Source organism: Heterodontus francisci, chromosome 36 (assembly GCF_036365525.1).
Source record: "Heterodontus francisci isolate sHetFra1 chromosome 36, sHetFra1.hap1, whole genome shotgun sequence".
Classification (NCBI taxonomy): Eukaryota; Metazoa; Chordata; class Chondrichthyes; order Heterodontiformes; family Heterodontidae; genus Heterodontus; species Heterodontus francisci.
In genome coordinates, this window is record NC_090406.1 from 50277363 (window position 1) to 50303056 (window position 25694).

General features: G+C 45.8%; 1 protein-coding gene across 1 annotated transcript in view; it reads right to left on the minus strand.

Annotated features, from left to right (window-relative positions):
• Window positions 1-25694, minus strand: part of LOC137351480 (disintegrin and metalloproteinase domain-containing protein 10-like) — a 139031-nt gene that overhangs the window by 102818 nt on the left and 10519 nt on the right. Inside the window, exon 3 of the mRNA XM_068015927.1 lies at window positions 20400-20522. Within this exon, the coding sequence (XP_067872028.1) occupies window positions 20400-20522 (123 nt within the window). The remainder of the gene's footprint in view (window positions 1-20399; window positions 20523-25694) is intronic.

The following is a 25694-nucleotide window of genomic DNA, read 5'->3' on the forward strand; positions in this document are numbered from 1 at the left end:
GGACTTAACGCGGCTTAACGAAACCATGCCAAGGGAAATTCATCTGATGTCTCCGGTAGATGAAAGCTTGGCAAAGTTATCCAAAAGCATTATGTTCACTAAGCACAACACGAATAGTGGTTTTTGGCAAGTTCCTTTGGATGAGAAGTCAAGATTACGAAAACATTTATCATTCCATTCGGAAAATTTTGTTTTAATCATTCACCATTTGGTATAACAACTGCACCTGAAATTTTCCAAAGAACTATGTCCAATATTCTACAGGGCCTTAAAGGAGTAATATGCCAGATGGACGATATTCTTGCCCATGGGGAATCCGTCAAAGACCATGACTTGAGAGTAAGAGCTGTTTTAAATAATCTTCAAGAAGAAGGGCTAACACTTAATAAGAAGTGTGAATTCTCAAATGTCTATTCATTTCTTGGGACACATTGTAAATAACAAGGGCATAATGGCAGACCCACAAAAGACGACAGCCATTAATGAATTTCCTATTCCTATTTCTGTCAAACATCTCCAATGGTTCCTGGGAATGGTGAATCAGTTGGCAACATTTTTACCCAATTTAGCACGTGTAAGCGAACCATTAAGACAACTCGAAGAAAGATCATGTGGTGTTGGAATGCACACCAAAAGCAGGCATTCCGAAGAATCAATATCGCCAGAGATATTAGCGCGCTATAACCCTCACTACCAACCATAATTGCAGCAGATGCCTCATCTATAGGGTTAGGGCAGTCCTCTTTCAAGAACAGCTAGATGGATGTCGAAGACCGATCTATTATGCATCAAGAGCGTTGTCCGAGATTGAGACGAGATATGGTGTCATTGAGAAAGAAGCACTCGCAATTACGTGGGCTTACGAGAAGTTCTCAGATTACATCATTGGCTTGAAAGTTGTCATTGAGACAGACCACAAACCCTTAGTTTCCTTCATGGATGAGAAGGAAATTGCAAGGATGCCTCCAAGAATTCAGAGATTCCAGTTGAGGTTGATGATATATATGTACGAGACAGTATATGTTCAGGGAAAGATGCAAACTTCCACTGATGCACTATCAAGAGCAACTGTTGACCATCCTACAGAACAGAATATTAACTTCGTTGAGAGAGTTGTATTCACAGTACACAGCATCGCAATGGCTGGCAAGGACACAGAAACGTCAAGAAATTTGTCAAGCCCAAAAGCACGACAAGGAATGCATTCGTATACGCCAATATTGTGCACAGGGTTGGCCACAGGAACGTCCTTGTGGTAAGGTAATGAAAATTTTCTTTGAATTCCAGAAACTTCACAATTGTAGATGATTTGCTGGTGTATAACAACAGACTGATCATTCCGATCTCTCTTCAATCAGATATCTTGGAAAGAATACATCAGGGCCACGTGTGAATCACGAAATGCAGAGCATGGGCTCAGTCATCTATTTGGTGGCCAGGAATATCCAAAGACGTAGAAAACACGATCTTGAATTGCCAGGAATGTGCGGTACACAGACCAGATCGGAAAGAACCTCTTATAACAACACAATTTCCAACCAGAACTTCGAAATATCTAGGGATGGATTTATTTATGTGCAAAGGAAAATCCTGCATGTTAGTGATCAATTATTTTTCAGGATGGATTGAAGTGAAACGGTTGTACTGAACGACGACAGAATATGTTATTCGAGCTTTACAGGAGATCTTTGCATTGAATGGTATTCCCGACGAGGCTGTGTCAGACAATGGACCACAGTTTGCAAGTGAATACTTCACACAATTTGCGAGAAAGTGGGGATTGAAAATCTCAAATTCACCTCATTACCCTCAATCTAATGGTGAAGCTGAAGGAGGAGTCAGAACTATTAAGTCGTTGTTGAAGAATGACGATCTTCCAACTGCACTATTGAATTATCAATCTACTCCATTGTTATGCGGATTATCACATTCAGAGCTGTGGATGGGGAGGAAGCTAAAAACTCAACTACCAATTCTACCCAAAAAACTACTTCTGGGGTTAGACGTCCAGGATTATCAGAGCTCAAGACAGAGAAAAGTCTTACAGGAAACAACAAGCTCACAATTACACTAAGAGATTTCATACCAGAAACCTACCCAAGTTGAAGGAAGGAGAAAAGGTACACATACAAGACCTAGGAAGAGAAGGTGTAGTCATCCAGAGAGATGAAAATCATCACAGACAACAGGAGACTACAAACCTTGGTCAAAGCCATCCAAGTCATCGATCAAGACTTTCAAGAAAGATGATCTTCCGAGCCCGACAAGAACACAATCAGGGAAAGCCATGAAGCCTCCTGACAGATTGAATATGTGATGTCAGAGACTTGGGGGGAGATGGGGTAGTATGTAAAGTAAAAATGAATGTGTATATTGTTACGACTGAGGCAGGAGGAGTGCACTTTCTTTTCTAGTTCCACTTCTCCACTGGTCACAACATATATTTAAATGTTTACCCAGTTCCCGATACAGCCAATCATATACACTATCTTTTATCCCAGAATAAAATACACCAGCCAGGTTCCTTTAATAAACAGCTAAATTATCAGTTTATTATGAAACAAGACTTAACCAGTAACAAAGCAAAGCATTAATACACAGATTGAGATATGGAAGTTTCCTTTTTAAATTCCCCAAAAATGCAGAAATTCTCTCTGCAGTGTCTGTTACAAAAAAAGACTACTTTGGCCCAATACTTGTTAATTCTTGATGAAAAAAAGAAGATATGGAACGATGTCAGTTGTCCCTTTTTTGGTCTGGGGTCCAGGTATATGGCGACGGGTCACTGCGATTGTTTCAGAAGTAGGCCATTCTGGAGATGTCGAGAATTATTCTAGTCGGCTTTCCAGGAGAAATGTGGCATCAGGGTTTTCCGCCAGCGTACACTTGAATTGCAGGATTTTTTTCCCCCCAGTTTCTCAGGAGCTACGCAGCACCAAGGATTTTAGCTTTCCCACACTGGGTCTTTGCAGAATTTCTTCAAAGGGGTAGAGAAAGAGATGAGCTGGGTGATTTCTTTTCCCTTGGCAGGAAAAACACCAACTGTCTTCAAACAGTTCATACCCAACTAAACTGAAAACAATGTCCAAACCCTAGAGAGTCGACCTCCTGACCTCCATAAAACTTGACATGTGGCTTCTCTGTAATCGTTTTTCCCAAGGGTTCTGTTGTTTACTGAGCCCAAAGCACATGACTTCCAGCACAGGTGGTTTCCAAACAACATCTCAAGCCTCCTTTCAGTGAACTTGGTTAAAAAAAACACATCCATGGAGTCTTTTCAGTTTTCACACAAGTCCTCAAAAACATTAGAAAAATGGAAGCACTTTCGTAACAGACTTGGTGCAGGGTGGGGGGGGTGGAATGTCAGGCTGGATTTTACAGCCGTGCCGCCCACCACCCCCCCCTCCAACATTGGGTGTCATGGTGGGAGGTGGGGGGTGGGGGGCAGAATATGTCTCCGGCAGAGGCCTACCACAGGCCTTGACACCGGGAAGGCCCAGCCCGATATTGCCAGCGGTGGCGAGGCGTCGTGGCAGCCCACCCCTGCCGCTCGGTGATGGGACCAAAATTTAAAAATGTTAATTGATTAAAATAAATGAATTAATTACTTACCTGCTCCCGCTGCCCATTCCGGGGCGATATTGGTGCCAGCGGCTGCCACCCGCACCTTCTGATACCCATCCAGGAAGTGGGGAGCGTGGGCTCAAGCTAAATTCATTGGTCTAGGGGGTGGTGGGAAGGGGTAAAGTTTAAAGTTGATGAACTTTGTAAGGTGGAAAGTCGGGGGCACAAGATAAGTGTTTTGGAGGGTGGGCAGGTAATTACTTCTATGCTTATTGTGGGGGGGAGAGAATCAGGATCACTTTATTTCATTTTTAAGAATCATTACCCCTTTAAAAATTTAAATTGCAGTATAGGGCACGGAGTTCTTTAAAAATGGAGTCGGCACCTGCGTAGTGGCACCTGGCGTCATTGTTGGGGACGGACCGCCCGCCCCCTGCATGTCATTAGCGGGGGTGGGGGCGCGGTCTGCCCCAGCCATTTAAATGAGCCACCGCGTTGATTTCGGCAGCGGAAATGAAAAATCCAGCCTGTAGTATAAGGGTCTGAAAGGGTTAATGTTTGAGACAGTGAGAGTAACCCCTCCCACTATAGTGATGATGATGTAATAGTCACATGGGTAATAGGCTTGCAAGAAGCTAAAAGCCTCATGAGAGGTGCCAGCTGGACATGCTTAAGGATTTTGTATATAGTTATGTAAATACAATAAATGTGTTACTATTTAGACATATCAAGACTCTGAGTAAGTAACGCTCAACCTAGCATCTTAAATGCTAACAACAATATACAACATTTACCACCTCCAGACTCAACTACTCCAATGCTCTTTCAGTCTGCCTTCGATCCTCTAAAATTCAACTCATCCAAACCCCGGCTACCCAGGTCCTATCCTGCACTGAGTCTGTCAGCCCAACCTTGGTAACATGGGAAGCTAAAAAAAGCTGCTTTCTTCTCAGTACATTTTTTTTGTAAGGAACTTTTCTTGTGCCTGTAGTATGTAGGGAAGTTGGACCAGGTTCACACCACAGGCAAAGGTGTACCTGTGTATTGGGAAGGGCTTACACCCTGAGCTGCAAACATGGGTAAATCTGTTTATTGGGATTGCCTTTCCTGAACTGTAGGTGTAGTCAGCGGTGCTTGAGATGGCTTGGCCATGTGAGCCGCATGGAAGATGGCAGGATCCCCAAAGACACATTGTACAGCGAGCTCGCCACTGGTATCAGACCCACCGGCCGTCCATGTCTCCGCTTTAAAGACGTCTGCAAACGCGACATGAAATCCTGTGACATTGATCACAAGTCGTGGGAGTCAGTTGCCAGCGTTTGCCAGAGCTGGCGGGCAGCCATAAAGACGGGGCTAAAGTGTGGCGAGTCGAAGAGACTTAGTAGTTGGCAGGAAAAAAGACAGAGGCGCAAGGGGAGAGCCAACTGCGTAACAGCCCCGACAAACAAATTTCTCTGCAGCACCTGTGGAAGAGCCTGTCACTCTAGAATTGGCCTTTATAGCCACTCCAGGCGCTGCTTCACAAACCACTGACCACCTCCAGGCGCTTATCCATTGACTCTCGAGATAAGGAGGCCAAAGAAGAAGAAGAAAGAAGAGGTGTAGAGATCAGGGAGGGGGATTGTGATATACCTGAATATATTAGTATTGAAAGGGAGGAGGTATTGGCTGTTTTACTAGGCATAAAAGTAGATAAATCCCCAGGCCCAGACGAGATGTATCCCAGGCTGTTATGTGAGGCAAGGGAGGAGATAGCAGGGACTTTGACACAAATTTTCAAATCCTCTCTGGCCACAGAAGAGGTACCAGAGAACTGGAGGATAGCGAATGTGGTACCATTATTTAAGCAGGGTAGTAGGGATAAACCAGGTAATTATAGGCCAATGAGTCTAACATCAGTGGTTGGGAAACTATTGGAAAAAATTCTGAGGGACAGGATTAATCTCCACTTGGAGAGGCAGGGATTAATCAGGGATAGTCAGCATGGCTTTGTCAGAGGGAGATCGTGTTTGAATTTTTCAAGGAGATGACTCGATGTGTCGATGAGGGTAAAGCCGTTGATGTAGTCTACATGGACTTCAGTAAGGCTTTTGATAAGGTCCCACATGGGAGATTGGTCAAGAAGATAAGAGCCCATGGGATCCAGGGCAATTTGGCAAAATTGGCTGAGTGGCAAGAGGCAGAGGGTGATGGTCGAGGGTTGTTTTTGCTATTGAAAGCCTGACCAGTGGTGTACAACAGAGATCGGTGCTGGGACCCTTGCTGTTTGTAGTGTACACTAATGATTTAGACGTGAATATAGGAGATATGATCAGTAAGTTCGTAGATGACACGACAATTGGTGGTGTCGTAAATAGTGAGGAGGAAAGCCTTAGATTACAGGACGATATAGATGGGCTGGTAAGATGGGCAGAGCAGTAGCAAATGGAATTTAATCCTGAGAAGTGTGAGGTAATGCATTTTGGGATGGCTAACAAGGCAAGGGAATATATAATGGATGGTAAGACCCTAGGAAGTACAGAGGGTCAGAGGGACCTTGGTGTACTTGTCCATAGATCATTGAAGGCAGCAGCACAGGTAGATAAGGTGGTTAGTAAGGCATATGGGATACTTGCCTTTATGAACCGAGGCTCGGGGCCTTCACTTACCTTCAGGTGCGAACAGCAGTTGGACCTGTGTGAGAGCAGTCGGACCTCTTCAGACGCGCCGGAGTTTTGAAAAAGAAAAGCCAACAGTGACGTCACAGGAAAGCTGCAAGGTGATTGGTTGGTGAGTCACTGCTGTTAGGGAATAGCTCTAAATAGCTGGGTAAGTAAGTAAGGTTTACAGTTTATTTCATATATAGTAAGTAGTGTTTTTTTAGGGAGTTCTGGACCAGGGAAGAAGGGCCCTAGAGTAACTGATATTATTTGACATTAAGATCTTCAAAAAGGTTTAATTTAAAGGGTTAAGTCACGGCAGGAGAGCTCAAAGCCATGGTGTGCTCCTTGTGCTCTATGTGGGAAGCTGGGAACAATTCCAGTGCCCGGGACCAGCATGTGTGCAGGAAGTGTCTCCAGCTGCAGCTCCTGGAAGCCCGGGTTTCAGAGCTGGAGCAGCAGCTGGGGACACTGTGGAGCATCCACGAGGCAGAGAGTATCGTGAATAGCACGTATAGAGAACAGGTCACACCGCAGGTTCAGACCCTACAGGCAGGAGGGGAATGGGTGACCACCAGTCAGAGCAAGAGGACCAGGCAGGCAGTGCAGGAATCTCCTGTGGCTATTCCCCTGCAAAACAGATGTACTGCTTTGAATACGGTTGGGGGGAATGGCTTCTCAGGGGAAAGCAGCAACAGCCCAATTCGTGGCACCACGGTTGGCTCTGCTGCACAGGGGAGGAGTAAAAGTGTGAGAATGCAATAGTTATAGGGGATTCAATTGTAAGGGGAATAGATAGGCATTTCTGTGGCTGCAAAAGAGATTCCAGGATGGTATGTTGCCTCCCTGGTGCTAGGGTCAAGGATGTCTCAGAGCGGTTACAGGACATTCTGAAGGGGGAGGGTGAACAGCCATGGATCGTGGTACACATTGGTACAAACGGCATAGGTAAAAAAAAAAGGATGAGGTCCTAAAAGCAGAGAATAGGGAGCTAGGAAGTAAGTTGAAAAGTAGGACCTCAAAGGTCGTGATCTCAGGATTACTACCAGTGTCACGTGCTGGTCAGAGTAGAAATAGCAGGATATATCAGATGAATAAGTGGCTGAAGAGATGGTGTGAGGGGGAGGGTTTTAGATTCCTGGGACATTGGGACCGGTTCTGGGGGAGGTGGGATCAGTACAAACTGGACGGGTTACACCTGGGCAGGACCGGGACTGATGTTCTAGGGGGAGTATTTGCTAGAGTGGTTGGGGAGGGTTTAAACTAAAATGGCAGGGGGATGGGAACCTTTGCAAGGAGTCAGAGGAGGGGGGATCAAAGACAAGAACAAAAGACAGTAAGGGGAATAAGAAAAGTGATAGGCAGAGAAATCAAGGGCCAGAATCAAACAGGGCCACAGTGAAAAATAGTGGGAAGGAGACAAGTAATGTTAAAAAGACAAGCCTTAAGGCTTTGTGTGTTAATGTGCTGAGCATTCGCAATAAAGTGGATGAATTAATTGCGCAAATAGATATGATATAGTCGGGATTACGGAGACATGGCTGCAAGGTGACCAGGGATGGGAAATGAACATCCAGGGATATTCAGTATTTAGGAAGGACAGACAAAAAGTAAAAGGCGGTGGAGTTGCATTGCTGGTTAAAGAGGAAATTAACACAATAGTGAGGAAAGATATTAGCTCTGACGATGTGGAATCGGTATGGGGTCGAGCAGAGAAACACTAAGGGGCAAAAAACGTTGGTGGGGGTTGTATATAGACCCCCAAACTGTAGTGGTGATGTTGGGAATGGCAATAAACAGGAAATTAGAGACGCATGCGATAAAGGAACATCTGTAATTATGGGTGATTTTAATCAGCATATAAATTGGGCAAATCAAATTAGTCACAATACCGTAGAGGAGGAATTCTTGGAGTGTATACGGGATGGTTTTCTGGACCAATACGTTGAGGAACCAAATAGAGAACAGGCCATCCTAGACTGGGTATTGTGTAATGAGAGAAGAATAATTGACAATCTAGTGGTGCGAGACCCCTTGGGGATGAGCGACCATAATATGATAGAATTCTTCATCAAGATGGAGAGAGACATAGTTGATTCTGAGACTAGGGTCCTGAATCTTAGTGAAGGAAACTACAAAGGTATGAGGCGCGAGTTGGCTATGACGGATTGGGAAACATTACTTCAAGGGATGACAGTGGATAGGCAATGGCAAACATTTAAAGAGCGCATGGATGAACAACTGTTTATCTGGCGCAAAAGTAAAATGGGAAAGGTAACCAAACCATGGCTTACAAGGGAAATTAGAGATAGCAAGGGATCAAAGGGTATGGGGCGAAAGCGAGAACAGGCTACTGAGTTGGATGATCAGCCATGATCATAATGAATGGCGGCGCAGGCTCGAAGGGCCAAATGGCCTACTCCTGCTTCTATTTTCTATGTTTCTATGTAAGAGCAGGGAGGTTATGATGGAGCTGTATAAAACGCTAGTTAGGCCACAGCTGGAGTACTGTGTACAGTTCTAGGCACCACACTATCGGAAGGATGCGATTGCAGTGGAGAGGGTGCAGAGGAGATTCACCAGGATGTTGCCTGGGCTGGAGCATTTCACTATGAAGAGAGACTGAAAAGGCTAGGATTGTTTTCCTTGGAGCAGAGAAGGCTGAGGAGGGACATGATTGAGGTATACAAAATTATGAGGGGCATTGATAGATTAGATAGGAAGAAACTTTTTCCCTTAGCGGTGGGGTCAATAACCAGGGGGCATAGATTTAACGGAAGGGACAGGAGGTTTAGAGGGGATTTGAGGAAAAAATATTTTCACCCAGAGGGTGGTTGGAATCTGGAACACACTGCCTGAAGAGGTGGTCGAGGCAGGAACCCTCACAACACTGAAGAAGTATTTAGATGAGCACTAGAAATGCCATAGAATACAAGGCTACGGGCCAAGTGCTGGAAAATGGGATTAGAATTGGATAGGTGCTTGATGGCCGGCACAGACACGATGGGCCAAAGGGCCTGTTTCTGTGCTGAATGACTCTATGACTCTAACTATAGGCATGACTGAGCCTGTAGATTAGGCCAGTTCATCTGCAGTCATTGAGTTTTACAGTCCACACAGAACTGTAACATCAGTTCTATAACGCAGACTCGCATGGAACAAGGCTGTGCTTTGGGAGAATGTTGTGGATTGATGAATTAAACTCACAGCTTTGTAGAAAAATGAAGCTGCTTCTCGAGATTAACAGAGCTTCCAATGTTTAGTGCAGGATGTTACACACTGGGGGACATTAATCCGTGCCAGGAGTTAAAATCATGAGGTTGCACAGAGGCCACCTCCCACACCTGACATTCTCAAAGAAGTTTTGACTGGAAGGCTGAGATTTTTTAAGACTAAACATCGTCCCGATTGGCTATTTAGGATCTCCTGATTCTTGTTGACTGGTTTACAGTTGATGTGTAACTCTGGCCTGACATTCTTTAACCCCACCCTGCAGCTTGATATGTGAGCAATATTTCAGTGCACGCCGGCATGCTTTCAGCTCACAGCCTCTTCTTATATAAACTCTCATTTAACCAGAAAGTGACCTTTTATTAATCCAAACAACAAACAAGCCCTCACTCTAAACCAAGGACAGAGTGACTGATCAGTTAGAGATATCTGAACTGATTAGAGAGAGCTGATATGGATTTTGAAAGATTTTTGTCAACCAGAAGTCTTAAGAAATATGGGGAACAAGTGGAGTTGAGGAGTTAAGCCGCAGATCAGCAATGATCTCATTAAATATTGGAACAGTCTCCGGGCCTGACTAATCTCCTCCTGTTCCTATATTCCACCAGCAAAATATGTTTACTTACCTACCCTTTCAATTAAATTCAAAGTCCCAAAAACCTCAATCAAATCAATTAAATCTCTGCCATTTGCAAAAGAGTTCCAAACTTCGACTACCTTGTGAGTAGAAATGTTTCCTAATTTCACTCCTAACAGGTCTGGCTCTAATTTCTAGGCTACGGGCCCTAGTCCTAGACTCTCCTTGCAGTGGCAATAGTTTCTCTGTATATACCCTATCCTGATGGCATTGATCAAATCACCCCTTAACCTTCTAAATTCCAAGGAATACAACCCTAGTTTGTGTAATCTCTCCTCGTAATTTGATCCGTGGAGTCCAGGTATCATTCTGGTAAATCTACACTGCACTCCCTCCAAGGCCAATATATCCTTCCTAAGGTATGGTGCATAGAACTGCACACAGTAACTCCAGGTGTGGTCTAACCAGGGATTTGTATAACTGAAGCATAACATCTAACCCCTTGTACTCCAGTCTTCTAGATATAAATGCCAGCATTCCATTAGCCTTTTTGATTATTTTCTGTACCTGTTCACGACATTTTTACAAATGGTCAGATACATAAATATTGACCTGTGCTTTCCCACTATTATTTCTTCCATAACTTTCATCTTTTTTACTGTAATTTTCATTCTGTAAGCTTTCACCACTACATTCATTCTGTCCATTAGTATCTGTAGATCTTCTGCTGTACCAGCCACTAGGACCTGGTCATCTGCAAATCTCACTACCCTCACCATTTGACCTACTTTGAACCTTTCTGTGCTTCACCTAGTGCTTCTTTTATCATAGCTTTTGCGTCAATTGGAAAAGAGCAATAGTGGGAAAGCAGAGATGAAGACAAGAGGTTGGCATTGGCTCCCGCTGCCTCTGGAACACAAAGCAATTTTTAAAGGGATGCTGGGAGGGAGGGAACAGGCAGCTCAGACACCTCCAGTGTGGGAGTGTGAGCTGTGAGGTGGATGAAGAGAAGCACCAGTGTGATTTGGACAGGTTGAGTGAGTGGGCAAATAAATGGCAGATGCAGTATAATGTGGATAAATGTGAGGTTATTCACTTGGGTGGCAAAAACAGCAAGGCAGGTTACTATGTGAACGGCGATAGATTGGGAAAGGGGGAGGTGCAGCGAGACCTGGGTGTCCTTGTGCACCATTCGTTGAAAGTAAGCATGCAGCTGCAGCAGGCAGTTAAGAATGCAAATGGTATGTTGGCCTTCATAGCGAGAGGATTCGAGTACAGGAGCAAGGATGTGAGACCACATCTGGAGTACAAATACATGAATAGGATGGGAATAGAGGGATACGGACCCCAGAAGTGCAGAAGGTTTTAGTTTAAACAGGCATCAAGATTGGCACAGGCTTGGAGGGCCGAATGGCCTGTTCCTGTGCTGTACTGTTCTTTGTTGTTTGTTCTTTATTGTGTGCAGTTTTGGTCTCCTTATCTGAGGAAGAATGTTCTTCCTATGAAGAGAGTGCAGCGAAGGTTCACCAGACTGATTCCTGGGATGGCAGGACTGACGTATGAAGAGAGATTGGGTCAATTAGGCTTGTATTCACTAGAGTTTAGAAGAATGAGAGGAGATCTCATAGAAACCTACAAAATTCTAACAGGACTGGACAGACCAGATGCAGGAAGGATGTTCCCGATGGCGGGGGAGTCCAGGACCAGGAGTCACAGTCTAAGGATAAGGGGTAAGCCCCTCTAAACCTCCTGCCCCTTACCTTAAAGCTATTCCCCCTGGTTATTGACCCCTCTGCTAAGGGGAAGAAGTTTCTTCCTATCTAACCTATCAATGCCCCTTATAATTTTGTATACCTCAATCAGGTCCCCCCTCAGCCTTCTCTGCTCTAAGGAAAACAACCCTAGCCTTTTCAGTCTCTCTTCATAGGACCAAAATGAGGAGAGATTTCTTCAGCCAGAGAGTGGTGAACCTGTGGAATTCTCTACCACGGAGAGCAGTTGAGGCCAAATCATTAAATATATTCACAAAAGAGTTAGATATAGTTCTTAGAGCTAATGGGATCAAGGGATATGGGGAGAAAGCGGGAACAGGTTACTGAGTTTGGATGATCAGCCATGACTGTATTGAATGGCGGAGCAGGCTCAAAGGGCCGAATGACCTACTCCTGCTCCTATTTTTCTATGTTTCTATTGGCTGAGCTCATTGAGGAGCTCGCTGAAAGGAGCAGTTTGTATATTTCAATAGCAGAGAACAGGGGAAACACCATGTCTGGGACACAGCAGGGTGTACAAGTCATTAACACTGATGTGGGGTGGGGGGGGGGACTAGTGGAAAGGCTGTTTAACATATTGTAGAAGTGCAGAATAAAGCTCAGCCGCTCAAACAGGGCCACAGAGTAGTCATTGCTGGAGCTGTAAGACTTGCATTTGTCAGTGATGAGTGGTAGGAATCTGGAGAGGGACATGAGGCCACTGGCATCACTTTGGCAGCTGGAGTTGGCAGTGGAAGGCCTGGTGAATACACAAAGCCCAGTTGAGGGAATTCAGATGGGAACAGGCTACACTGACATTGGACAAAGCAGCCAGGATGAGCTTCAGCAGAGGCAACCTCCTGGACAGAAGGAGGCCAGAGGAGGACAGCATGGGGGCTGCAAGGGGAAGAAGGTGCTACCCAAGACCTTGGATCTACTGCCCAAATGACAGAGTGCCAGTGCTGTAGGAGGCTGCGTCTGTCAAGGCAGATGATCTCAGACATATGTTTTCCAGTCCACAATGCCCTGAGCACTCGCAGCCCCTATGGCAGTCCATTACTTGCAGCTATTAAGGTCACCATTGCCCTGAATTTTTATGCAGCCGGTCGTTCCAGGGATCAGCTGTGGACCTACATACAAACATATGGATTAGGAGCAGGAGTAGGTCATTCGGCCCTTTGAGCCTGCTCCGCCATTCAATACGTTCATGGCTGAACTGATTACTCCACATTTCCACCTGCCCCCGATAACCTTCCACCCCCTTGCTTATCAAGAATCTATCTACCTCTGCTGTAAAAAGATTCAAAGACTCTGCTTCCACCACCTTTTGAAGAAGAGAGTTCCAAAGACTCACAACCCTCCGGGAGAAAAACATTCTCCTCATCTCTGTCCTAAATGGGCGACCCTTTATTTTTAAACAGTGACCCCTAGTTCGAGATTCTCCCACAAGGGGAAACATCCTTTCCACATCCACCCTGTCAAGACCCCTCAGGATCTTATATATTTCAATCAAGTCGCCTCTTACTCTTCTAAATTCCAGCGGATACAAGCCCAGCCTGTCCAATCTTTCCTCGTAAGACAGCCCGCCCATTCCAGGCATTAGTCTAGTCGAGTAAACCTTCCTAAGTCTAGGTGACATCTCGCAGTCGGCAGCTCATCATGCCATCAGGCAGGTCACAAATGCCATATTCAGGAGGGCGGGGGACTGTATCCACTTTGTGCCTGCTCATGCCCATCTGTGCCAGAGACCTTTGAGCTTTGCTGCCATCACTGGACACTGGCAGTCATCGATTGCACCCACATACCTATCAAAACACCAACAAACCAGCCAGTCAAATTCCTGAACAGAAAGGGCTACCACTCAGTGAATGTCCAGCTGGTCTATTACCACAGGAAGTGAATCTTGCAGGTGTGCACCCAGTTCCCAGGCAGTTGTCATGATTGTTATGAGGGGCATGGACAGGGTGGATAGGGAGCAACTATTCCCCTTAGTTGAAGGGTCAGTTACGAGGGGTCACAAGTTTAAGGTGAGGGGTGGGAGGTTTAAGGGGGATTTAAGGAAGAACTTTTTTACCCAGAGGGTGGTGACGGTCTGGAATGTACTGCCTGGGAGGGCGGTAGAGGCGGGTTGCCTCACATCCTTTAAAAAGTACCTGGACTTTTGAGCACTGGCATGTCATAACATTCAAGGCTATGGGCCAAGTGCTGGCAAATAGGATTAGGTAGACAGGTCAGGTGTCTTTAATGCATTGGTGCAGACTTGATGGGCCGAAGGGCCTCTTCTGCACTGTATTATTCTGTGATATTGTGATTCTGTGATTCCTTCATCTTGCAAGAGTTCCAGGTGCCGCACCTCTTCAGGCCCACATCCAGACTCTGAGTAGCTGCTGGGAGATAAGGGTTATCCCATAAGGAGGTTGCTGCTGATGCCTGTCTGCTACCTAGACACAGATGGAGAGAGGCGCTACAACCAGAGCCATCTCCTAACATGGACCATTGAACAAACCATTGGCATCTTGAAGATTTGGTTCCGTTTCCCTGACCAGTCAGGTGGTGCCCTCCAATACAAGCCAGCCAGAATGTCTTGTATCGTGGACGTCTGCTGAACCCTGCACAACATGACAATACAAAAAGGCCTGGGGCTGGATGAGGAGGAGGACCTGGAATGCCACTCCACTTTGGAGGAGGAAGTATTGGATCCAGAGGTGGCCGGCACCCAGGCATTGGAGGACGCCCGGTGATGCGTCCCGGACCTCAGGTCAACTGCAGGCTGGCATGGCCACAAGGGCCACACTGATTGAGCAGCATTTCACCTGATCTCCAAGCCATTATGACTGACTGATCCTCGAAGCCACCTTCCAGCATGGAGAGCCATTATTCTGCGATGACCCATATCTGTGAAGTCCCGTTGCCAGCCATGACCATGGAGAATGAGGTTTCCACCACCAACATTCTCCAACATCACAAGGCATAGATAAGCAGCAATCCCTAGGCCCTATGGTAACCCCACCCAACCCCACAAAAAACTCCATTCCCCCTTTTGACATGAAACATCAATAACATACGTCAGATTAATAAGGTTAACATGTGATACTGTAATGAAAACAGAAGAGCAGACAGATGTGGAAAACAGCACCCAGGTGATCCATTAAGTGAATTCAACTGCATGGCGCCTTTCTTTCCCTACCAATTCTATGGGTGCTCATCCTGTGGCAGCGGTTGAGGTGGAGGCAGCTTGCTCCCTAGTCTCTGCCTCTGACTGAGATGGCCCTATGACTTCCATCCTAGTCTTGGAGGTGCCTAAGGGGGCTCCTCCATAGGCTGCTGTGCCTGCATCATTGCAGGGACTGCCTCTGTCACAGGGCCTTAGCACACAGATGGTTCTTGAATTGGAGGGTGCGAGGGGACGAAAGGTGACTCCAGTGCCCCCTGAGGGGTGGCCCCTTTGACTGCCTCAGCCCTTTCCTGGTGCCCTTGCATGCTGGATGAGGCCACTGACTGGGACGCAGCTGTCATCCACTCCAAGCATCTCCACGCCATCAGCAACACTGAGTGGTTGATGATACAGAGAACTTTACTCTTTCTGTGCATTTCAGTGTGCTGCTCCTGCACCCACTCAGAGTGGTGCTGCATATGGCTCTCCAAGAGATTGCCCAACCTCTCAATGGAGGAGTTCACATGAGCGAATCCCTGAGTCATGACTGAGTACACGCGCTGCATGGACTCCTCCATTACCTGCCCATGGCTCCTCAAGGCCTCAGGGAACTCTGACAAACGGGAACTTATCTGCCTCTGGTTCTTGATGAAGACCCTCCTTGTTTGTAATATCCAAGGCCCAGCATCTTCACCCAGTAAAGCATCACTGTGTCTGTCCTCCATGCTCCAAGGGGGACTGTCCACAGCTGACTCTGCCTTCATCCTCCTCCTCCTCCTGCTCACATATGATGAGGTTCACCAGGAGCTCTCTGTTCTACACTCTTCTGGGACCCAGCTGAGGTGAGTGTGTGTATGCTGGTGCAAAGGTGCTGAATTAGAATGTGATGGTGCTGGTTGTTTTCTTCCCCCTGCTCTCTCCTCCCCCTCTGCAACTGGCCCTGTGGGAAACATCAAGTGAAAATGAGAACTCATCCACGCAGCAAGTGTCCCAGCGCAACCAACCTCTTGGATGGCACTGATCAAAAATCCACAGCACACATTGGGCAGGAGTCTCCTCCATGCCCTTCACCTCAAGATAGAACTGTCAAATAACCCTGCTGTTCACTGTCCCATCTTGCCATCCCCCACAGACTGACGCGTTGGCACCCTGGCGATCTCCAGTGCCACCTCCTCCATCGGGGTCAGAGTGCAGAGCTGGGCCACACCACCACCCATTTGAGTCATTTCCCATGCATTGTGGGCTCTCTTTTCCTGCAGGATGAGGGGAGAATGATTCATGAGTAGGCTGCCCTCCCTCATCTCTTCCAGCATGACATACACATGAACTGCTACGCCCCTTAGTGATGTCCCTTTCTGAATAGTGCCCAGGTCTGAGGGTGGCTGCCATCTCAGTGATACAACTGGACACTTGATCTGACAATGTTAGGGGGATGTATGGACATTCTGTGAGGTCAGTTAGTATGGATTCTGGTGTTTACAGAGTTAGTGAGCTATCATTTGGGTATCGCTGGTCACTCACCATTTCCAGATCTTATCAGGTCATTGAATCTCTTTCTGTACTGGACCCACGTCCTTCTGGTGACTCCCCAGTTGCTGACCTCTGTCACCACCACCATTCATGCCCTCTTTATTTCTCTGGACAGATTTCTTCTTCCAGACACCGGGAACAAAACGTCTGTCCTGTCAGACACTGCATCCGTTAAAGCCTCAAGAGACACCTGGCCATGCCAGCGCTGGCCCTCTGAGGTCCCTGCTGCTCCATGACTTCAGTGAACAGCAATCGCAGTCATGGCTGCAATTTGCCTTTTCAAAGGGCCCTCCGTTACTGTGTCCAGCCTCCAGGCCACTCCTGGTGCCGCTAATTGGGTGACAAACACACCCCTGGGTCAATTAGGCCCTTTGCATTTCATATCGACCCAGAAATATTCCAGGCATCTGGTTCCTGACCCCAGAACGAAAATACAGCTCTTGATTTTAGACAACTTGAAAATGGAAAATGAAAGAATACTACGAGTGAGGCATGGAGAAATGAGCAGAGGAACTGCCCTTAGACAGATCACTATAACAAGACTCTAGACCTCCACTGTTTCTAGCTTTTCACCATTTAGTTTAGTTTAGAGATACAGCACTGAAACAGGCCCTTCGGCCCACCGAGTCTGTGCCGACCATCAACCACCCATTTATACTAATCCTACACTAATCCCACATTCCTACCACATCCCCACCTATCCCTATATTTCCCTACCACCTACCTATAACTAGGGGCAATTTATAATGGCCAATTTACCTACCAACCTGCAAGTCTTTGGCTGTGGGAGGAAACCGGAGCACCCGGAGGAAACCCACGCAGACACAGGGAGAACTTGCAAACTCCACACAGGCAGTACCCAGAATTGAACCCGGGTCGCTGGAGCTGTGAGGCTGCGGTGCTAACCACTGCGCCACTGTGCCGCCCTGTTCTGTCCTTTTTAGGTCCAAAGTGGATGACCTCACATTTACCTAAGTCTTTTTGCCACAGTTTTGCCTTTTCTGCTTAATCTATTAATTGGCTAGTTAATCCTTGTAATTTTATGTTTCTATCTACACTGCTTGCAATGCTGCCTATCTTTGTCATTGGCAAAATTGGATAAGTGGTTTTCTATCCCATCATCTAAGTCATTAATAAATACGGTGTATAGTTGAGATTCCAACACAGATCCTTGCTCCACAACGCTAGTCACATTCTGCCTTTACCCGCCCATTATCCTGACTCTGACTCCTGCCGTTCAGCCAATTTCCTCACCAGATAATCTGCCTCAATTTCATGAGCTTTAACCTTTAGTTATCAGGCTATTTGAGGGACTTTATCAAATGCCTTCTGGGAGTCCATATAAATAATATCCATAGGCATTCCCCTGTCCTCTACTTAAGTCACCTCTTCAAAATATTCAATCAGATTCACCTGGCATGACCTACACTTTACAAATCCACGCTGTCTCACTGTGATCAGTTGAAAATTTTCAAGGTGTTCAGTCACCCTATCCTTAATTATATACAGACTCTAGTAATCTTCTAACATGTCTATAATTCCCTGGTTTCTCTCCCACCTGCACAGTGGCGCAGTGGTTAGCACCGCAGCCTCACAGCTCCAGTGACCTGGGTTCAAATCCGGGTACTGCCTGTGCGGAGTTTGCAAGTTCTCCCTGTGTCTGCGTGGGTTTCCGCCGGGTGCTCCGGTTTCCTCCCACATGCCAAAGACTTGCAGGTTGATAGGTGAATTGGCCATTATAAATTGTCACTAGTATAGGTAGGTGGTAGGGAAATATAGGGACAGGTGGGGATGTGGTAGGAATATGGAATTAGTGTAGGATTAGTACAAATGGGTGGTTGATGGTCGGCACAGACTCGGTGGGCCGAAGGGCCTGTTTCAGTGCTGTATCTCTAAACTAAACCTTTTTTTAAATAGTGGAGTGACATGCAGAATGTTTCAGTCTAAAGGAACCATTTGTGAACCAAGAGAACTTTGGAAGATAATAGTTAGGGCATCTGCAATGTTCTCACCTTTTAAAACCTTGCGATGGAAACCATCTGGTCCTGGGGATTTGTCACTCTTTAGTGTCATTACTTTCTTCATTACTGTTATTTTGCTTAGATTAATTTTGTTGAGTCCCTCTCCCGAATTCAATAATAGTTTCTTGATGTCAGGAATGCTGACCTCTTCCTCTACTGTAAATACTGATTGAAAGTAATTATTCATCATCTCCACCATTTATTTTTATTGACAATATATATCAGTGTTATCAGTTTTCAAGGGGTCCACATTACTCCTGTCCGCCTACTTATTCTTAATCTAGTTGTAAAAATTTCTTGGGTTAATTTTGATATCCCTTGGAACTTTCTTCTCATATCCCTTTTTGTAGCTCTTATTTTCTGCTTTGTCACTCTTTATTCTTTTTCTCTCTCCCATTTGCTAGGATCTGCTTTTTCTTTTTACTTTTATGTTGTCTCTTACCTTTTTTGGCAAATAGAGCTCTTTGCCCTAGGGGTATAAACTGATTCTGTATCATGTTAAACTCCTTGTTTAATACCACTGATTTTCTGTCATGAACAAATTTTGCCCAGTTTACAATGGACAGTAAAGTTGAGTTCTGATGAAAGGGTCACAGACCTGAAACGTTAACTTTGCTTCTCTCTCCACAGATGCTGCCGGACCTGCAAAGTATTTCCAGCACTTTTTGTTTTTGTTTCAGATTTCCAGCTTCTGCAGTATTTTGCTTTTGTTATTACTATGGACAGTCTCTATCTCATCCTATTGAAGTCACACTTAATTAGATTTAGAATCTTTGTAGCTGTTTTGATTTCTCCCTTTCAAACACTATGTTGAACTCGATCATATAATGTTCACACTACTAGGCCGTTAACTAAATATGGCTCATTACTCATTACTAAATCTAATAGGGCCTGTCCCTTTGTTGGTTCTTGGACTTGTACAAAACTATCCTGAACATGGAAGAAATTCACTACCTTTCTAACATGTGCTATTTTGCTTATTGTAATCTCTATAAAAGTTAAAATACCCCTTAAAACCTCTTTGTTTTTACTACGTGCTTGCCTGATCTCTGCATTTATAAATCTACTACCAGGGGCCTATACATAACTTCTGCTACAGTCTTAAATTCTTTTCTATTTCTTAATTCTACCCATAAAGTCTCCACTGCCGGTTTACCTCTCATTATATCCTCTCTCTGATTTCATCCTTAATCATTAAGGATGCTCCTGCCCGTTACCATTTTCACAATCCTTCCTTCAACTTTCTAACCTGGTTATATTTAGTTCCCAGTTCTGACCCTCTTACAGCCAAGGTGTGATTTGGTCGTAAGAGCCACAATGCCAACGCGAAGGACTGGGCAAGGCGACTGGTGAAAGTTATAGCCAGGCGGGGAGGCTTCATTTAGGGGGCAGCTGTCATCACTCCTCAGGCAGGTTCCCATCAAGGCCATAATGTCAATGTAATGATCCACAATAAGCTCATGGATTGCAAGTGAATGGGCATTCTGGAGGGAGATGTGGAGAGGGGCAGTGATAGCTGCACCACTGACAGAGTCTACAGGATCTGTTTTTATTTCAGATTTCCAGAATCCTGAATATTTTGCTTTTATATTAGTACAGGATCAGCACTGGGACAGGGAGGTGTATGGCAAGATCAGCCCCCAGCCAGCACGCTGGGCGGAGAGCTCGGTGAAAGAGTAGGATGGGGCAGTCGGGGTCGGTACTCGTGAGGAGGTGAGCGTTTCCCTCCTGTATCCAGTGAGACAGTGTGTGATGCTGGGTGAGTCAGTGTTTCCCTCCTGTATAGTGACAAACTATGTGACGCAGTCAGTGTTACAGCCTGTGTGCAGTGTGACATTGCATGATGCTGGGTGTAATGTTAAGTTAGTTGATGAAGCAGAGAGTTGAACCCTATCTTGCTATGACCCACATGCCCTAGTGTGAAGCTGATACCTGAGCAGTGACACTCTCATTACTTCCCATGCGTTGGTAATACAGGCAGTCAGCGTGTAGATGCAGGAAGCACGTAGTCCGTGAATGATCAACACTTCTCTGTGATCTTGAAAGCAGCAGCTCCTGAAATAAATAGAAGGATGAATTAAGAGTTTCCAGATTGTTCTGTGTATAGCGATCAGCTTTCATCTGAAGGAGCCAGTCACCATGATTACAGCGCAAAACCAAATTATGGGATTAGAATAGTTAGATGCTTGATGGCTGGCACAGACGCAATGGGCCGAAGGGCCTGTTTCTGTGCTGTATAACTCTATGACTCAAATGATTGACTCGAGTCTTCGGCAAATCAATTAAAAATGAAATGGGGGAATAGAACGGGACTTTACAGGGTTCCTGTATCAGAGGCAGGTAGAGGGGGACTTTTCTAATTTCTCTCCTATCTTCTCTCATGCCCTCTCCAAGCTCATCTTGTTAATGAGACTCACCTCCTGCTCCCTCGACTCTATCCCACTAAACTGCTGACCACCCAACCTCCCCTCCTGGTACCATGTTTGCTGATTGTTAGTCTTCAAGTGTTGTCCGTCTCTCCTTTAAATCTGCCATTGTCACCTCCTCCTCAAAAAAACAGCACTGTCTTTGCAAATTACCGCCAAGTCTCTAACGTCCCTTTCCTCTCCAAAGTGCTTGAATGAGTTGTCGCCTCCCAACTTTGTGCCCTTTTCCCCAGAACTCCATGTTTGAATCCCTCCAATCAGGTTTCCACCCCTGCCGCAGTACCGAAACAGCTCTTATCAAAGTCACAAATGACATCCTATGTGCCTGTGACAAAAGTAAACTAGCCCTCCTTATCCTTCTTCACCTGTCTGTAGCCTTTGACACCTGTGGATGTGGGTGTAATGTTGGGTTAGTAGATTGAGCAGAGGGCTCAGCTCTGGTTTTGTTGACCACACCATCCTCCTCCAACACCTCTCCACTGTCGTCCAGCTGGGTGGGACTGCACTTGCCTGGTTCCATTCTTATCTATCTAATCGTAGCCAAAGCATCACTTCAATGGCTTCTTGTTCCTGCACCGTTACCTCTGGTGTTCCCAAGGATCTATCCTTGGTCCCCTCCTATTTCTCATCGACATGCTGCCCACCGACAACAGCATCCGAAAACACAATGTTAGTTTCCACATGTACACTGACAACACTCAGCTCTACCTCACCACCACCTGTCTCAACTCCTCCACTGTTACTAAATTATCAGACTGCTTATCCGACATCCAGTACTGGGTGAGCAGAAATTTCCTTGGAAAGGTTGAAACCATTGTCTTTGGTTCCTGCTCCAAACTCCGTTCCCCAGCCACTGACTCCATCCCCCTTTCTGGCCACTGTCTGAGACTGAACAAGACTGTTCGCAATCTTGGTGTCATATTTGACCCTGAGATGAGCTTCCAACCACATATTCACGCCATCAGTAAGACTGCATATTTTCAACTCTGTAACTTCACCCCTGTCTCAGTTCATCTGCTGCTGAAACCCTCATTGATGCCTTCATTACCTCTAGACTTGACTAGGTGAAGTGAGAGTGACTGCCCTTGACATCAAGGCAGCATTTGACCGAGTATGGCATCAAGGAGCCCGAGCAAAACTGAGGTCAATGGGAATCAGGGGGAAAACCCTCCGCTGGCTGGAGTCATACCTAGTGCAAAGGAAGATGGTTGTGGTTGTTGGAGGTCAATCATCTGAGCTCCAGGACATCACTGCAGGAGTTCCTCAGGGTAGTGTTCTAGGCCCAACCATCTGCAGCTGCTTCATCAATGACCTTCCTTCAATCATAAGGTCAGAAGTGGGGATGTTCGCTGATGATTGCACAATGTTCAGCACCATTTGTGACTCCTCAGATACTGAAGCAGTCTGTGTAGAAATGCAGCAAGACCTGGACAATATCCAGGCTTGGGCTGATAAGTGGCAAGTAACATTCGCACCATACAAGTGCCAAGCAATGACCATCTCCAACAAGGGAGAATCTAACCATCTCCCCTTGACATTCAACGGCATTACCATCGCTGAATCCCCCACTATCAACATCCTAGGGGTTACCATTGACCAGAAACTGAACTGGAGTAGCCATATAAATACCGTGGCTACAAGAGCAGGTCAGAGGCTAGGAATCCTGAGGCGAGTAACTCACCTCCTGACTCCCCAAAGCCTGTCCACCATCTCCAAGGCACAAGTCAGGAGTGTGATGGAATACTCTCCACTTGCCTGGATGGGTGCAGCTCCAACAACACTCAAGAAGCTCGACACCATCCAGGACAAAGCAGCTCACTTGATTGGCACCCCATCTACAAACATACAGTCCCTCCACCACCGATGCGCAGTGGCAGCAGTGTGTACCATCTACAAGATGCACTGCAGCAATGCACCAAGGCTCCTTAGACAGCACCTTCCAAACCCACGACCTCTACCACCTCGAAGGACAAGAGCAGCAAATGCATGGGACCACCACCATCGGCAAGTTCCCCTTCAAGTCACACACCATCCTGACTTGGAACTATATCGCCGTTCCTTCACTGTCGCTGGGTCAAAATCCTAGAACTCCCTTCCTAACAGCACTGTGGGTATACCTACCCCAAATGGACTGCAGCGGTTCAAGAAGGCAGTTCACCACCACCTTTCAAAGGCAATTAGGGATGGGCAATAAATGCTGGCCTGGCCAGCGACACCCACATCCCATGAATGAATAAAAAAATAAAATTCCAACACATTCCTGGCTGGTCTCCCACATTCAACCCTCTGAAAATTGAGGTCATCCTTACTCTTGCCTAACCCTGTTCACCCATCACCCCTGTACTCTCTGATCTACATTGGCTCCTGGTCAAGCAACATCTTGATTTTAAAATTCTCATCCTTGTTTTCAAATCTCTCCATGGCCTCCCCCTCCCTATTTCTGTAATCTCCTCCATCTCCACAACCCTCTGAGATACTTGCACACCTCTAATTCTGGCCTCTTGTGCAACACTGTTTTAAATGTTGTGGCTGTGCCTTCAGTTGCCTTGGCCCTAAGCTCTGGAATTCCCTCCCTAAACCTCTGCAAACTCTTTACCTCACTTTTCTCCTTGAAGACACTCCTTTAGAACCTACCTCTTTGACCAAGCTTTTGGTCGTCTACGCTAAAATCGCCTTATTCGGTTCAGGGTCTAATTTTGCTGTATAATGCTATAAAATTTCCCAAGGCACTTCACATTAAAGGTGCTATACATATATAAGTTGTTGTAGTTTAGAGAGTTGCTTCATCAGAGTGCAGATAGAAAGGGGCTTCAGAGGGTTTCTGCATAACTGCAGAGCTTTATAAGATTATAATTCATTTAGCATCTCCCCAACTTATGCCCTCTTGCAAAGTAGGAATTACAGGGCCCTTATTTCACTTCCTCATACAGCACAAATCAGAAATCTAAAGAAGATCTGCTGTAATTATGTATCTCTTAACTAAACTAAACTAAACTAAAGATCTGCTCAGCAAATAGCCAACCGTCTTAATGTAAGTTCATTGTATCCCTTCCATATAACATTGCCCTGCCCTGTGGCAGCAGGAATGGGTCACAAGGACAATTGCAACTTGTATTTACATAAATAAGGAAAGAGAGGTTTAGGGAGGGAATTTCAGAGCTTAAGACCTAGGCAGTTAAGGGCATGGACACCAATGCTGCAGCAATTAAAATAGGGGATGCACAAGAGGCTAGAATTGTAGGGCTGGAGGAGATTACAGAGATAGGGAGGGGCAAGGCCATGGAAGGATTTGCAATCAAGGATGAGAATTTTAAGATCAAGGCACTGATCAGCTGGGAGCCAGTGTAGGTCAGCGAGCAGAGGGGTGATGGGTGAATAGGACTTGTTGCGAGTAAGGACATGGGCAGCAGAGTTTTGGATGAGTTTAAGTTTATGGAGGGTTGAATGTGGGAGGCCAGCTAGGAGAGCATTGGAATAGTCAGTGTAGAAGTAACAAAACCATGGATGAGGGTTTCAGCAACTGATGATCTGAGACAGGGAAGGAGTTGGATGATGTTGCAGAGGTGGAAATAGGTGGACTTAGTGATGTGCGGGTATGTGTTCAGAAACTCAACTCTTGGTCAAGTATGATCAGAACAGTTTGTTTTAGCTTCAGACAGTTGCCAGGCAGAGGAAAGGAATTGGTTGCTAGGGAATAGAGTCCGTGAAGATAATGGCTTCAGTCTTCCCAATATTTGGTTGGAGGAAACTTCTGCTCATTCCAGTACTGGATGTGGGACAAGCAGTGTATAATGTGTACAAGATGCACTGCAGCAACTTGGCAAGGCTTCTTCAACAGCAGCTCCCAAATCCACCATCTCCACCCCAAGAGAAAGACTTGTATTTATATAGCACCTTACATGACCACCAGATGTCCCAAAGTGCTTTACAGCCAATGAATTTTGAAGTGTAGTCACTATACTAAAGTAGGAATCACAGCGGCAAAACAGCACTGTGATGATGGCCAGATAATCTGTTTTTGTGATGTTGATTGAGGAATAAGATTGGCCGGTATCCACCCGAGAGAGCAGACAGGACCTTGGTTTAGCATCTCATCTGAAAGATGGCACCTCTGACACTGCAGCACTTTCTCACTGCACTGGAGTATCAGCCTAGATTTTTGTGTTCAAGTCCTGGGGTGGGACTTGAATCCACACCTTCAGAGGACTGCTCCCTACTGAGCCATGGCTGATACCAAGGAGAGCAAGCGCAGCAGGCACATGGGAACACCACCACCCTCAAGTTCCCCTCCAAGTCACACGCCATTCTGGCTTGGAAATAGATAATCGTTCCTTCACTGTCACTGGATCAAATTTCTGCAGTAGTTCAAGGGGAGTTAAGGATGGGCAACAAATGCTGGCCCTACCAGCAACACCCAAATCTCCTGAAGGAATAATTTTTGCAGTACCAATTAACAGAATGGTGGATTCGGCTCAAGGGGCTGAATGGCCTGCTCCTATTTTCATGTTCCAAAGAGCATACCAGGACTGAACGTGATGCACCAGCAACTGAGGTCCAGTGTGCGAACAGGAAATATAGAGACATTGATAATATAATCACAATATAACAGTAAAAGACAATATGGTAAATACACAAGAGAACAAGATAACTGCAGGGACAGAGTAATCACGGAGACTAAATAATTTAACACAGCAGCCACTGTATGGACTATAACAGTAACTGTGATACACACTGTTATAAATGCAGAGTCTGACATAAAACTGTGTATAATAACACAGTGGCACATAGTAATGAGAGTAAT